Below are 16,341 nucleotides of genomic sequence, written 5' to 3'. Positions count from 1 at the left end.
AACACCCTTGTTCCAGATGTTAGCGTGAACACTTCCAACGTTCCCCAATTTGAGATGATGTTGGCTGTGGGCTTATAATTGTCTTTAATGTGTTGAGTAAATTCTTACCGTACTTTTTTTGAAAACTTTTATAATGAAGATATTCTGAATTTTACCAAATGCGTTTTCCATCCCTATTGGGATGATGCTCTATTTTTTAAGGATCAAAACTTAATAATTTGTCAAATATATAATTAAGTAGTACGGGCTTTCCTCCATAAATAGTTAAATGGTAAAGAAGGCAGAGACTACGCAATACAGTAAGTTGCCCTACTTGGTTTTGAACTAAGACACCATAGACTTGCCTTTCATTGTTTGTATAACATCAGTAAAAGGGACTATGCTGGGACACTTTGCTCAGCCTTGGTGTAGGGAGGCAGGGACTGGACCTGCCTCAGCTGAGTCTACCAGGCTGGGCTGACTTCCCAGCTGAGACCTTGCCTTGGAGGAGGTGGAAATGGGGGGTGGGTTGGGGGGTGGGAAGAGAGAGGATCGGGCAATCCGTGGCTGATATGTGAAATTAAGTTAATTATAAAATAAAAATATTTTAAAAAAGAAAAACAAACAAACAAATAATAAATAGATAGATAGATAGATAGATAGATAGATAGATAGATAGATAAAATTTTAAAAAGGACTATTTGGTTGAAAAAAAAAAGCAAAGTGGTTTAAAATATTTAAGAAAATGATTTCATCCATCAGACTCACTGAAAAGTTCTAGCATTTCCACAATATGTAGATCAACCCTGCCGGAAAGGTCTGACTTGGATTGGGCAGCGCTGCTCACCCTGCACTTCTGAGGCAGCATCATTGACTTTCTTCTTATAAAGCCCAACATTCAGCAGAATGTGTGTTCTGTAATTGTAATGTTAGAAAGTAGTATTACAGACAGACAATTTGCTTCACAGTTTAGTTTAAAGACATTTATTGTACTCTCTTCAAACTAGAGTGAACTGAGCCAGAGAGCTTTGAAATCTTTGGAACACTTACCTTTCCAGTAATACCATGATGATGATGATGATGATGATGATGATGATGATGATGATGACGACGACAACGATTTTGGTTGTTCTTGTTATTTTAGAAAACCTACTGGTTTGGAGAGCAAGCCTCAGACAAGGAAGAGAGCCAGATCACTGACTTACCCACAAATGATTTTGTTGAACCTGAACCTATTGGCTTAGAGGCTGGAATCCGGATTCAACATTTGTACAAGGTATTTATTCAGCAGGTTTCTGTTTCTTGATAGGATGAAGAATCAGTCCACTATGAAGATTAAATGTTTGTCATGGTCACAATTCCACAGCTATGCTAATGAAGAGTCCTTTTGTAAGATAAAATTTAAGTGTATGCAAGAGAATCAAAAGTCCATGTGTTGCCTGGGCATGGCAGGGCAGGTTTGTTATCCCAGCCCTTGGGAGGCTGAGGCAGAGATATTGTGAGTTTCACTCACTTGGATTATAGAATGAAAGTCTGTCTCTAAACAACATCTCTGTGCTAGTTCTCTCCTTCCTTCAGAATAGGATCTACCTTTATGTAGCTAATAATGGTATCTTCTGTGGTCCTCCATGGTGGAGTCAAGATGCAACTTTGATTAGATATTTGAAAATTATACCCTGATTTGTTTTATTAGAGATTAAACTGTTTGCAGTATTTTCTGGCAAAAGATTTGGCGAATATGTTTTGTTAGGCTTTTATTCATTTCTGGATCTGGCAGGGTGTATTTTCTTTTTTTCAGGAAACTCATACCTGCTGACATTCTCTTGCCTCCCAAGGAGCTATTCCAACTTCATTAGAATGTTTAATTTCATAATTTGTGGCAATTGAATCCTTTCCATAGTTTCTGCTATTTACCTGGGTTAAGGGCCGGTGGAGGACGGGTCATGTGGCTCCTTTCCCGCCAATGAGTTGCCCCCACATTCTGCTTTGATCGTATCAGTACAGGTGTCAGCCTTTTCACTGGTTTTCTTTGGATATTTACTAACATCACACATTTTCTTAATATGGCAGTGCTATATCAAAGGAAGTGTCTTGTGCCCTTTTTCTGCTGTCTCTCCTCTCTTCATCTTTATTTCCCTGCAGAACTGCCCTCCATGCTCCTCTGTTGTTACAGTGGTTCATCCGGAATTGCCCTGACACACAGCTCTGCTGTTACATAGTTCCTTTTTTCCAGATCTCTTCCCAAACTTGCATAGGGAGTGAGCCCTTTTCTGTAGCATTAATTGTTTACTCAAGAAATTCAACAGCTGGCTTCTGAGAATGCATTGTTTTCTAGAAGATGACTGGTACTAGGGATACAGAAATGAATACATCAGATAAAATTCTTATATTAACTAGGCTATAAAATCAACAAGGACTAGATTATTTACAACACCCAAGAATGATAAGTCTTCTAAGCTGAACTTACAAGTTCTGTATGTTTTCCTCCTTGAAGCCATTTGATAATTCTAACCATGGACAAGCACCCCTGCCACAAAAAGAACTCTACTAGAGTAATGAGAGGCATGTAAAGGTTTTTTTGGGGGGGGGCAGGGGGAAGAGGTCATCTTTGGTTGGCATGACAGATTGGAAGTTGAAGGATCTAGACAGATGGCCAGTCATTTAGTCATCTATGTTGATATGGAGAAACTGGACCTATGATTCTAAAAGGAAGCATGCAATCTCTATACTTGGGGTACTCCAAAAACAAAGTCAATTTTAGAGCCTGGAAATGAAGCAGACTAAAGAAATAGTTCCAAACCCTGGGACAAAAGAAACTCTCCCTGAATATTTCTAGACTGAAGAAATTTAGATCTGCATGACGACAGTCCGTAAAAAAGCAAGAAGAGATTTTCCTGGGTATTCACTAAAATACATTTCTGAGGTGAGCTGACCAAGTCTAAACTCTGTCTTTACTCTGTTGAGTCCCAGATTAAGTGTATTTAATAAGCAAAGGGGTTAGTATATGGTGGACGATAACAGCTACCACGTAGCCGTGGGTTTCTCATAACAAAATGCATTGAACAAATGAAAATGTTAGACATGTGAAGAAGCATGAAATGGTGACCATTAACAGTAAACATGTACAGTAGAAGAGTTTCATTAGGGACGTGATATAGATGTTAGGACTAGTAGGCACAGATTTAAAAGTAAGGACTAGTGCCGGGTGGTGGTGGCGCACGCCTTTAATCCCAGCACTCGGGAGGCAGAGCCAGGCGGATCTCTGTGAGTTCGAGGCCAGCCTGGACTACCAAGTGAGCTCCAGGAAAGGCGCAAAGCTACACAGAGAAACCCTGTCTCGAAAAACCAAAACAAACAAAAAAAAAATTGGAAAAAAAAAGTAAGGACTAGTATATGTCATAAGCCCATCACAATGCACATCTCACCATAAGTTGAAATCAGAATGTCTTATTTCCCACCAGAGTGGGAAAAAGAGTAAAAGATAAATAACCAGGAAACCCAAGATGTCTGTCAAAGAAGAGAATATATTCTTCTTGCCCTTGTTTGTCTCCCAGAACTTCAAAGTAAGATCCTGTTGCTGAAGACACCACATGTTTTGGACACAGGACTTGGAGAAATTAAGTTGTAATGGACCTGGAAGCCTCCTCCCTCAGGACTAGCCCTCATACGATCACAAACTGCTGTGACAGTTGTGTTAAGAAGAAAAGCAGTAATTAGTCCTACCCAGCTGCATGAATAGTCCTATCCAACTTAAAGCCTCTGAGCCATGGGGTAACCAACCCCCACTGATATAACTGCAGTGAACCCTTATACCTTACACATGATGCTCAGGGGACATTATGGAAAAGCGGGAGGGAAAATTGTAAGAGCCAGAGGAAGAGAATGCCTGCTGTGAGATAGTATCTTCTAGACATGACATGGAATTTTCACCTCGAATATCAACAATATGGGAGGAAGGGAGAGAGGGAAATGCCTGAGGAGGGAGGAAGAGAGAAAGAAAGAGTGGGAGAATAGAGTGTACTTAAGTGTGTCTGCAACAACAACAAAGCGGTCAGGTTGAAGTTTTTTAGGTAGGGGTTTAAGGAATTTGGTTCAGGGGAGGAGCTAATGTCCAGTAGCAAGAGTTCACTTCTGCTAAGCCTGTAGCAGAAAATCTGCAATTTACCATCTTATCCAAAGCACTGTTTCCTTCAGGCACAGGTGGAGAAAGGTGTGTCTAACTAGTCTTTGCGATTCCTTTTGCAACTTCCTGTCCATTGTTAGATATACAGCTTCCATGGTGTGTGCTTCCCGTGTTGCCCAGCTGATACGCTGCCTTTCTTCCTTTGTTGAGTATCTGACTATTTACAGGAGTGTTGTTCTGAGCTCTCTATTTGTTCCACTGAGGCATGCTTTGGCTAATGTTTACTAAAATGCTAAATCATTCATTTGTATATATGCATACGTGTTTTCCTGTTCTCCTGTTACAATTTTTTTCTGTCATGGGAGAAGGTGCCATGTATACCTTCTTCATAGCTACAATCAAAGCATATTCTACAATGTGTGCTACACAACAATAATTTCTTGTTGAATAAATAAATGAGCTGATTAGCACTGATTAATGACTAATGAGCTTTTAGTATTCAGTAAAGAGAGATGTCTGGGGTCTGTCAGTCCCAAATTTTGGAATGTGTAGCTAGGTATATAGTTGTGTGGCTCATGCGTTCCTCTTAGGTGTAATGAGTAGAGTCTACAAGCTGGTGAAATGCCACCGGAGCTTCAGTAGATCATCCTGAGACATAGGAGAAAGACTGACTGAGGTCACTGGGCCTGACTGGCTGGGGCTGGCTGGGGTTTTATCAGCTTTAAGGTTGGAGCACAGCAACAACCTAAGACTAGTCAGGGGGAGTCTGTAGCCTGCCCTGAAACGGTCCCTATGTACTGCTTGAAAGCATTGTTTGGTCTCCATAATTTAATCTCTCTTTGACTTTTTTTTTTTTTTTTAAATTTTCAGCCTTGAGATTAATGGCATTTTTCTCCAACTCTGAATAATTGCTGAGTCCTCATTTACAGGTAACAGTAATCAAATTAGTCCTTGTTTTTCCTTTTACAGCAATTCACCTTAAAAAATAGTACCCTGATGGCAGTAAAAGACTTGTCTTTGAACTTGTATGAGGGACAGATAACAGTTCTTCTAGGACATAATGGGGCAGGAAAGACCACCACCTTGTCCATTCTCACAGGTGTGTATCTGGGGTCACACTGAGGGTGGTGTGTATCCAGGGTCACACTGGAGACAAGTTCAGTGGACCAAGGGTCAAGTGTGAGGCTTCTGCTGACACTTCTGAAGCTGACATCATTGTAATACAGTTAGTTAATTCACTCAGTTCTTAAAGTACAAACCATTATTATACAATTAGATTAGTGCTTATTTCTATGTCTCCAATGCTTCAAGCCCACCTTTCTTTGGAGTGTGCCATTCAGACTGATCATCCAAGTCCCTCTTTTAAAGTTTGTGGTCATCGTCTTTATTGGTCCCCACTTTGCTTTACTTTCTGTTCTTCTCTCCAAGTCACAGGAAACCATTATGATTTTCTTGGTGTGCATTACTCCCCCTGCGAATGCATACCATGAATATATATTGATTTGTTGAAAATATTTCAAACACAGAGCCAAACTGAAAAATTTTAAATCAAATATCCATATATATATGGATATTTATATATCCATATATATAACCTATTCTACTATTCCAACATTTTACTATACTTTTTTTTCTTTTAAAAGATTTATTTATTTATTTGTTATGTATACAGTGTTCTGTCTGCATGTATGCTTGCAGGCCAGAAGAGGGCGCCAGATTTCACTCAGATGGTTGTGAGCCACCATATGGGTGCTGAGAATTGAACTCAGGTCCTCTAGAAGAACAGCCAGTTCTCTTAACCACTGAGCCATCTCTCCAGCCCCGTTTACTGTACTTTTTATATACCCATTTAAAAATATTTCAAAGTTAGTTTTAGACATTAAATATTCTTTCCGTTCTATAACTTAGAAATTTTCTTTTGATAGAAATATTTTGTAATGTTTAAATTTTATTTGCTAAATTTTGACCTATGTATACATCTGTATAGCCCAACTGCTTCTTAAGATGGGGAACTACACCCAGAAAATTCTCTAATTTCTCAAATTGTCCACTTAAAAATAAACCTCATTTTTATTTACTTATGTTGTGTGTCTGGGGAGAGGCACATTTGTGCCATAGCACACATGTAGAGGTCAGAGGCCAACCCCAGCATTCTCTCTCCTTCCCATGGGGCTGGGATTGAACTCAGGCTGTCAGGTGTGGCAACAAGCGCCTTTACCCACTGGACCATGCCATCAGCCTAAGAATTCCACATTTAATTCATTTCAACCAATACATTTCATACGAGCCAATAACTTTGTTTATTCCATTAATATAGATTATTAACATACAAGGTATTGAGATAGAAACCCAAAGTGAACAGACAGGCCTCAAGTCTTTACCTCCAGGGATTTTATATTGGTTGAGGATGCTGATGAGTAGACAGGAGTTTTGTAATGTGGCTTGAGAAACACATCTCAAAGGAAGGGTTCTACCCTGGCAATCTTGAATAATTCCTGCTTTGAGTCTAGGAAAAAACTATGAATAGGAAGAGTGATGTGTATTACAAGGACATACAGGGCCTGGGAATAAGAGCACAGCAACTGTCACATGACCAGAGAAGAGAAAAAGAGTGAGGAACGGCAGAAAGAACATGGCAGTGTCAGGTGAGATCCGGGACAGGCCTGAGATCTCTAGGGCGTGCCGGATGGGTAGGGCTTCTGAGACAGTGAGTGATGCAGACTGAGTGTTAGTGAATTTCTCCTGAACCTCAGTTTAAAAACCTCTTCTCTTAAAGGCATTCTTTCTGAAGAAGTGTCACGTGACTGTAAAGGAATCACTGTCACGGTTGACAGCAGTGCGGTATCTCCTCCCACTCACGGATGTCCCCGTATCTGCTGTCTTGGAACACACGCCATGTGTTACGTGTGCATGACAGTTGTCCACAGTGGCACGTCCTTGTCCCAGAACCTGTTACTGTTGCTTTATAAGGCAGAGATTTTCAAATGTCCTTAAGCACAGCGCAGTGACTAGTGCAGAAGAGGATGCACAAGAGAGAGCCGGCGAAGCAAGCCTGGAGGCAGAAGAGGGGCTGGCACCGCCACCCACCAGGCACCGCCACCTGCCACTGCGGCATGCTGCAATCAAGGGACCAGTGCTGTGGGGTCTTAAAGATGTGTTACATTCGTGTATGCTGGGGAAACATTTGCTAATGATGCAAAGATGTGCTCGAAGCACTAGCTGGAGAAATAAGGAAAGAGAAGTAAAGTAGACAGCTACAAACAGGAAAAAAAGAAATCAAAACTGTCTCTATTTACAGATGACATTATACATAAGAGATTCCAGAAATTCTACCAGAAAACTTCTAAAAAAAAATCAACAATTTTAGTAACATGGTAGGATACAGACTCAACACACACCAAGAAATGGATAGCTTTTCTATGCCCCAACAAAGAGTAAGAGATTGTAGACACACTCCCATTTACAATAGCTTCAACGAAAATAAAATATCTGTGAATAAGCCTAACCAAGGAGGTGAAGGGCATCTACAATGGAAACCTTAAACCTCTGAAGAAAGAGATAGAGACACTAGAAAACTGAAAGACATCCCAGGCTCATGGGTTGATAGAGCTGATATTGTGAAAATGGCCATTCTACCAAAACTATTCTCGGGTTTGATGTAATCTTAATTAAAATCCCCATATCATTCTTCAAAGAAATGGAAAAACTATTCTATGATTTACATGGAACCACAAAAGATTCTGCATAACTAAAACAATCCTGAGCAAAAAGAACAATGCCAGAGGGGTTTATACTCTAGACATGAAGATATATTACAGAGCCATAGGAATAAAGACAATACAGTACTGGAGCAAAAGCAGATGTGCTTTTGTAAACACATGTGAACAAAATTGAAGACCCAAACATGAGTACAAGTAGCTACAGCCATCTGATATTTGAAAAAGATGCCAAAAACATATGCTAGACAAAAGAAAGCATCTTCAACAAATGGTGCATAGAAAACTGGATTACACATGTAGAAGAATGTAATTAGACCTGTATCTATCACCAAGCACAAAAACTAACTCCAAATGGATCAACAACCTTAATGTGAAACCTGAAACTGGCAGAAGGCAGTACCCTATATGATGTAAACCTAGGAAAGGACTTTGTAAATAGGACTCCATTTGCCCTGGAATTAAGGGCAACACTTGATAAGTGGGACATCATAAAACTTTTTAGTATCTTTGCTTCTGTATATCAAAGGAATAAAATGAAGTGAAAAGGAAGCCCATAGAATAGAAGAGAATATTTTCCAGCTAAACATCTGAAAGAAGATTAATATTCAGAATATATAAAGAATTCACTATTGATGGGATTGCAAATTGCTTCAGCCACTATAGAAATCAGTGTGGAGAATTCTCAAAAAGCTGAATGTGAATGTGCTCTCTGGTATTTAACTCCTTGGCATATGCCCCAAGGACTCAATAGCCTACTCCAAAGAGACTTGCTCAGTCATGTTTATTGCTGATCTAATCACAATAGCTAGGAAATGTCCTTCAACTGATGGATGGGTAATGAAAATGTGGTCCATACACACTATGGTATACTACTTAGCTGTCAAAACAAACAGACAAACTGAAATCATGAACTTTGCTGGTAAATGGATGGAACTAGAAACGGTTATACTGAGTGAGGTAACAGAGACCCAGAAAGACAAACGTGGAATGCTGCCTCTCATCTGTGGCTCCTAGCTCCAAATCTTCAGGTGTGGGTAAATAACCTGGAGTAACTGCAGGTACCAGGAAAACAAAAAGGGACTGTGGGGTGGCACCAGAGAGGAGAATATCAGAGTACAAGTGATTTAAAGGGAGAAATTAAAATGGAGGTGAGAAGGAGATGAATATAGAAGGAGAGAGGAAGAGTGTAAACTAACAGTGAGGATGTCTGAAATCAACCCCACAAAGAATCGTATTATTTCTATTTACCTAGAATGACTTATAATACATACAAGTCTCGGTGTATACATAGATAGCTTAAATGGAAATTTCCCACCTAGGCTGACAGCACCATAGACTATGTAACAGAAACCCCAATGCTAGACATGAGAAGCCCCTTTTAAAGTTGTTGGCTGGGCAAATCTTATAGGCTATTGCTATTGCCATTGGTTTTCATCCTGGGGTTTGAAGGTAAATCTCTATTGCTGATGACACCATATACTTCAGACACAGGATTCTGAGGATCTGAGCTGGATCTCCCCTGAAAGCCTCCTCCCTGAGGACCAGCTTTCATGTTAACAGGAGGTACCATTTAACCCTCCAAAGGGGGAGGCAATCAACAGTCCTATCCCAGCTGGGATCCCTGTGCACAACAACGACCAACATGCCACGATAACCCGAAGGGCGCGGTGGTGGCATGTGTGCCTCGGCAGTAACCACCGGCTCTCTAATTGGACTTAAGGCCTGCTCAGCAAGAGGGAAACCGTGCCTGGTGCTGGAATCTGGCCAACTGCCTGGGGCTAGTGAGGTCACGGATCTTGGAGGAGAGCCTAAAGCCACAGCTTTACTAAACCATCATGATTCCTAGCTGTATTCTAAATATTTATCATTGCAAACACAGATACATATAGACTTCTCCCCTTATCAAAGGAACTTCGATAAATGGAGACCATTCCAAAAATTGACAAAAATCCAGAAAATAAGTGTGTGGTTCCCAGCTCAGCTGATACATCTATAACACAACTCTTGTGCCTAAGGCTCGGGGACCATCAGGGAAGAGGGTGTGGAAAGATTATAAGAGCCAGAGGGACAGGAAGTCCACTCTGAGATTGTGTCTCCTAGAAATGTCAGGGAAAATACATCCGTGAAATCTCAACGACATGGCTGCCTAAAGAAGACCCAAACAGGCCGGGTGCTGGTGGCGCACACCTGTAATCCCAGCACTTGGGAAGCAGAGGCAGGTGGATCTCTGTGAGTTCGAGGCCAGCCTGGTCTACAGAACTAGTCCAGGACAGGCTCCAAAGCTACAGAGAAACCCTGTCACAAGACCCAAACAAGGAGGATAGCTGTAGATATCTTAACGTGGAAGCGGAAATCTCACAGGCCCCAGCCATACACAAAGAGCTACAGAAAACTAAGGGATGTCAAGAGAGGGAGAAAGTCTTCCTCAGGGAAGAACCTCCTAGTTGGCTATGCATTGCCTGAAATCATATATGTAAAAGAAACATTATATTGACTGAGAAGGTTATATTTATATATTTTGGAATACATATATACCTACTTACCAACAATTTAAAAAGAGGTCACAAAATTGATAGTAAAGGGAGGCAAATGGGAGGGGTTGGTGGGAGAAAAGGGAAGGGGGAAATGCTGTAATTACAGCATTTTAATTCCAAAACCAAACCTTTTTTTTTTTTTTTTTTTTTTTTGGTTTTTCGAGACAGGGTTTCTCTGTGTAGCTTTGCGCCTGTCCTGGAACTCACTCTGTAGACCATGCTGGCCTCGAACTCACAAAGATCCACCTGCCTCTGCCTCCTGAGTGCTGGGACTAAAGGTGTGCGCCACCACCGCCTGGCTCCAAACCATTTTCAAAAAGGATATAAAATTAAACCAAAAGGAAAAGTCATTTCTCTCTCCATCATCATCATCAGATTATGACCACTGATCCATGTGTCTCTGTGGGCGACCTTGTTGCTTTTGCATGATCCATAGACTCTGCAGGCTATGCTCTAGTAGGCAGCCTGCTGTCATGCACCCTTGCTGAAGCTAAGCCCTGCCATATCTTTGCTTAATTCTAGGTTTATATCTTCCTACCAGAGGAAAGGTCTATATTAGTGGATACGACATCTCATCTGACATGGTTCAAGTTAGGAAAAGCTTGGGCTTGTGTCCCCAGGATGACCTGTTGTTCCCGATGCTGACAGTGTCTGAACACCTTCATTTCTACTATGTGGTGAGCACTGGCTTTCTGCACCCTTCAAATCCTCCAGGCAGTGTGAAAAAGGACCTGCCGCTTTACCTTCATCAAAAGTTCATGCTGGAGGCAACAAGAAGGACAAGCATATGCCGACAGCTCTGTTAAAGCCCGAATGTAAGAATTTTCTAAACACGAGGTTAAAAACACTGCATAAACTTTGGCTCCTCTTTTTAGATAAAAGGAATATCTCCAAGTAAACGATACAGAGAAATTCACAGGATGCTCACTTCTTTTGGCCTGCTAGAGAAAAGGGATGCAATGTCAAAGGATCTGAGCGGAGGGATGAAGCGCAAACTCTCAATCATTATAGCTCTTATAGGGGACGCTAAGGTAAATAACAGTTCAAATGGGCTCGTGTGGGGCTGGCAAGATGGTTCCATGGTAAAGTAGCTACAGGGCATGTGGAGACCTGCCATCAGATCCCCAACACCCAGGTAAAAGTGCCAGACATGGTTGTGGGTGTCTATAATCTTAAACCAAAATGGTATGGAGACAGGCAGGTCCCCAGAGCTTGCTGTCCAACCAACCAGTCTAGCTCATCGATGAATTCTGGGTTCAATGTGACCTTATCTCAAAAGATAAGATGTAGAGTGATTGAGGAAGACATTGGATATCCATCTCTGACATCCACACATTATACAAAGATAGTAAGAAATAAAATAAAATGGGTCTCTACTCCTCCAGATTCAAACACAAAAGCTGGCATAAATCCACGCCTCCAAATTATAAGGAGAGGGGCTTCCCATTATTAATGTAGCTGATGTAATGTTGACCACATGTGATAGTTGTGATAGTTAATGATAGATGTGATAGTTAATGATTTAGCAGTTATTCACCCTAGAGTGAGCTGGAGTCCGTATCTTTGCTTAAATATGTCTCCCAAGTACAGTAGATTATCCCACATGAAGCAAGCATGAAATAAATAGACCCATGGATACTTATTCTTGTCTCTAGGTGGTGATACTTGATGAGCCAACATCTGGCATGGATCCAGTCTCCAGGAGGACTACCTGGGACCTCCTTCAGCAATATAAAGAGAACCGTACCATCCTGCTGACCACACATCACATGGATGAAGCTGATGTGCTGGGGGACCGCATTGCCATCCTGGTCATGGGGTCCCTGAAGTGCTGTGGCTCTTCGCTTTTCCTGAAGAAATTATATGGTCTCTCTATTTGATTCTTTGGACATAGGTGCTGTAATAATATTCTTTTAGCTAGGCGTGGTGGTACGTGCCTGTAACTGTAGTGCTTGGTAGGCTGAGGAAGTAGGAATGATGGGTTGGAAGCTCTACATAGGAAGACCTTGTCTCAAAAAACATTATTCCAACATCATTTTCATTCTTTTTTGTCTTCTCTACACAACAAAGTAAAAAAGAGTGCCAGATCATCAGTAGAATGCCTGCCTGGCATGCATAAGCCCTATATTTAACCCTTAGTACTGCAAAAACAAAGACTAATATATAAAAAGTGAGTTCATACAAACCATTTGTTATTGACTTTAGAATAATCAGTCTCAAACTAGTAAGAAATACAAACTTGGGAGAGACAGATCAATGAATGTAGTTAACAATGACTTCATTACACTATTTGAATTTATTCATCTCAAATTCACTGTTTCTCCCATGGGTGAGTTGTTAGATCTCACTCTTCATACACATTATTTAATATTATCTGCAGAACTCTCCCTTCTTATGGATAAGAAAGCCAGGCTCATATTTCAGTAACGAGAAATCCAGAAAGTAATAGGAGGAGATTGGGGCCTGGGTGCATCTGACACCAAAGCCAGTGCTTTTCTGTACTTAATGGTGACTCATCACCTTCTAGGAGGATAGACCACCTGTTCTTTTCCCTCCTCCAAAGAGGAATGTGGGTTTTAGTAGTAAATTTTCTGAATGTCAGAAGTAGGGTAAATAATATTGTTAAACGCCTTTGCACTTACAATCAGTAAATAGAAACCATTTTTATAGTAGGTCAACTGGGCACACACAATCAGTGCCTGAATATATTGACTGTTGATAGGATTTTCAGTTTAAAAGAAGCTAAAATGAGCAATAAGGACTGGGAACATGCTTAGTAAGTGAAGTGTCATGTCAGTATCGGGACTGAGTTTGGGTCCCGCGTAATGCTTAAATGCAGGTTGGGCGTAGTGGCCTGCCTGTAATCCCAACTCCAGGGAGACTGAGACTGGGAATCCCCAGCGCAAGCTAGCTAGCTAGAACAGCCAAGTCTTCAAGCTCTGGGATCAAGTAAGAGACCCTGCCTCAATGTATAAGGAGGATAGCACTCAAGGATGACACTCAATGTTAATCTCTGTCCCCCATCCACACACATGAACACACACACACACACACACACACACACACACACACACACACACGTGCACATACACACACAAGAGTTCACATACATTCCTGCACACACCATACACATACAAAAAAAGAGCAATGGAAAAGTAGGTTTTTAAGATAGTGAATAAATATATAATATATAATTCATAATGCATAATAAAAGTCAGTCTGAATCAGAAAGGATTTTTTTATTAATGAAAAATTAAGTTTGATAACCATGTTGGCAATGGAAGGGAATTGCAAACAATAATGGTGGCTTCCATTTGATGTCCATCAGCACATTATAGAATTCAGAAGCCCTAGCAGAGGATGCAGCAGCAGTCCAGCTCAGGGAGCTAAATTAGTATAGATCGAGTCATCAAATAATGTTTGTCTTGTCTCTCTTAGCTACTGGTTACCATTTTAGCTAAATTAGTATAGATCGAGTCATCAAATAATGTTTGTCTTGGCTCTCTTAGCTACTGGTTACCATTTTAGCGGTAAAGGAGAATACTAACAGAGAACATCTTCTGTAGTTCTCCACTTGTGGTTTGTAACTTAGATTGCTATTGCTTCACTCTGCTAGTGTCTCTGATGGCACTATTTGGTAGCTAGTGTAGTACATGCCTTAAGAGTTGGGGATTGTAGCTCTGTGGAAGATCACTTGCCTCACATGCTCATGGCCATGGGTTCAATCCCATACACCCCCCCCCCACACACACACACAGAGGAATATACCTCTTTAGAGGAGTAAGCAAGTGACTTGTAGCACAGGATACACACTACACCTTATTCTCTATGTGTCACCAGAATATCAGAGCAAACTGCCACCTGCCATTTGCAAAAGTCAATGATCATAGACATGACTCAAATCTTTTAAACCTTGCTTTATTCAGAGAATGATCATTTGAGAAGAAGGTGGATTAAATAGCCCAAAAATCTGTCTAACACCTTGTCTCTAGCTGGAAGATTATAGCGAGAGGGTAGCCTGGGGCACAAAGGCAGTCAGTCCTGAGCTGTCCATGCTTCTTTCTTTATCAACACTCCCCCTCCTCACTCTGGATATGTGGATTTGTCACTTCTTGAAATGCCCAGTCAAGTTAGTTTCTCTGGTTTCTACCTTGTACTCCACCAGGGGCATCAGAGCTTGGGAACTGGGGATCACTCAGAAAAAGCTAAGCATTAACAGTACTGCTTGCTAAATTCTTAACAACATGCACAACTGTTTGATGCTATTGTGTGTGTGTCTTCATATAATAGAACAAGAAATGCCTTATCAGATGTGGCTAACAGACCTGAATCATGGAGATTAAGCATGCTTTAGCAGAGACTATTCAATGGCTTCATTTGACCTTCTAAATGGAAATTTTCAGGTGTGGGATATCACCTAGTCATGGTGAAGACTCCTGAATGTAATGTTGAAAAAATCTCCAAGCTGATTAGGGATTACATACCAACTGCTGAGATGAAGACGGATGTCGCAGCTGAATTGTCGTTTGTCCTGCCAAAGGATTATACACACAGGTACGGATCCAGAAATGCTGTGTGGTGGCTGTTGGGTCACCAGAAACCACCATGATCTTTCCAGGCTTCCTCAGGCTTGGAAAATAGATCCTTGCCACTTGCCTTTTGAGACATACTATTAAGAGCGCTGGTTTTCTAATACTTCGCTAATTGTACAGAAGGATGCCACAAAAGGTAGCGTCTACAAGATCTTCATGTCCAAGCATTGAAAGCTGGGATTAATTAATAAGACAGGGCACTATATTGGTATTTTTTCCTTCTTGATGAGTCTAGACAAGTATATTTATTTTGTTCTAGAAAAAGGATTTTTAATGTTTTCTCTTTAGTATATACATATAATGTATGAGGTACATTGTGATGCTTTGATAAATGCTTATGTTACAGAATGGCCAAATAATTAATAAATACATTACTTCATATATTTCTTTTTGCAGAAAAAAAAAACACTTAAAAGTATATATCAGACTTATAGCCACCATTTTGTGCTAGGGATCAATGAAGGGTACTGTTCTTATCTAACTGGGAGTTTATACTTTTTGATCAACAGCCACATCCCCACCCCCACAAAGGCTCTGATACCTCCATTGTGCTTTCTACTTCTGTGAGTTTATACATGAAACCATGCACTATTTGCCTTTCTGTGACTGTGTTTTTTTTCATTAAAGATAATGTCTTCTAGATATATGTGGGTTGACACAGATAATGACTGTTTTTCCTTATCTTTAAAGGCCATATGGTGCTGTTCTGTGCACCTACATAATGTAATGTCATTTTTTTAACCATTTTGCTCCTGTATCTCAGATACTGTGAGTTATGAACAAAGGAATTTAGGGGTGCTGATCTCATTTTATTTATCTATATAACTAGAAGTAGGTGACTGGATTATACAACATTTTAGTTTTCTGGAAACTTTCATAGGAGTGCTGCTGTGCTAGTTAGAGCCCCTCACAGGATAAATGAGTAAGAGTCACCTTCAGTCCAGATGAATGTTTGTCTCTCTTACAATGGCTGTTCTAACAAGGGCTGATATTTGCTATGTTTTTAATTTTTATTTCCTTGTTTTTTGCTATGTTAAAAATTTGTAAATTGTCCTTTGAGAAATGTCTATTTAGGAGTTTCCCCTTTTTGATTGGATTGTTTGTTTCCCTGATATTGTGTTTCTTCTACTTCAAATATTAATCCCTACAAAATCTATAGTTTGTAAATATTTACCCCAAAATATGAGCTGTCTCTTTATTCTAGCATTAATTTAGAAAGTTTTTAGTTTGACATAATCCTTTTTTTCTTTATAAATAGTGATCTTGTTGGTTATGCTTTTTGAATTTTATCTAAGAAGAAATATTTGTTGAGATCAATGTCATGGAGGTTCTACTCTGTTTTCTTCAGGTTGTTTTACAGTTTTCAGATTTCATGTTTAATTTCACCTACTTGG

At 40.3% G+C, this 16,341-nt stretch overlaps 1 protein-coding gene across 1 annotated transcript in view; it reads left to right on the top strand.

The window, feature by feature from the left end:
- The window catches only part of LOC114692172 (ATP-binding cassette sub-family A member 3-like), a 102,650-nt gene that overhangs the window by 43,778 nt on the left and 42,531 nt on the right, over positions 1–16,341 (top strand). Inside the window, exons 11-16 of the mRNA XM_028867831.2 lie at positions 1,124–1,255; positions 5,072–5,201; positions 10,878–11,032; positions 11,231–11,386; positions 12,011–12,221; positions 14,759–14,909. Of these exons, the coding sequence (XP_028723664.1) occupies positions 1,124–1,255; positions 5,072–5,201; positions 10,878–11,032; positions 11,231–11,386; positions 12,011–12,221; positions 14,759–14,909 (935 nt within the window). The remainder of the gene's footprint in view (positions 1–1,123; positions 1,256–5,071; positions 5,202–10,877; positions 11,033–11,230; positions 11,387–12,010; positions 12,222–14,758; positions 14,910–16,341) is intronic.

Source organism: Peromyscus leucopus, chromosome 1 (assembly GCF_004664715.2).
Source record: "Peromyscus leucopus breed LL Stock chromosome 1, UCI_PerLeu_2.1, whole genome shotgun sequence".
NCBI classification, from domain to species: Eukaryota; Metazoa; Chordata; class Mammalia; order Rodentia; family Cricetidae; genus Peromyscus; species Peromyscus leucopus.
This window is presented reverse-complemented; position numbering and strand designations above follow the sequence as displayed.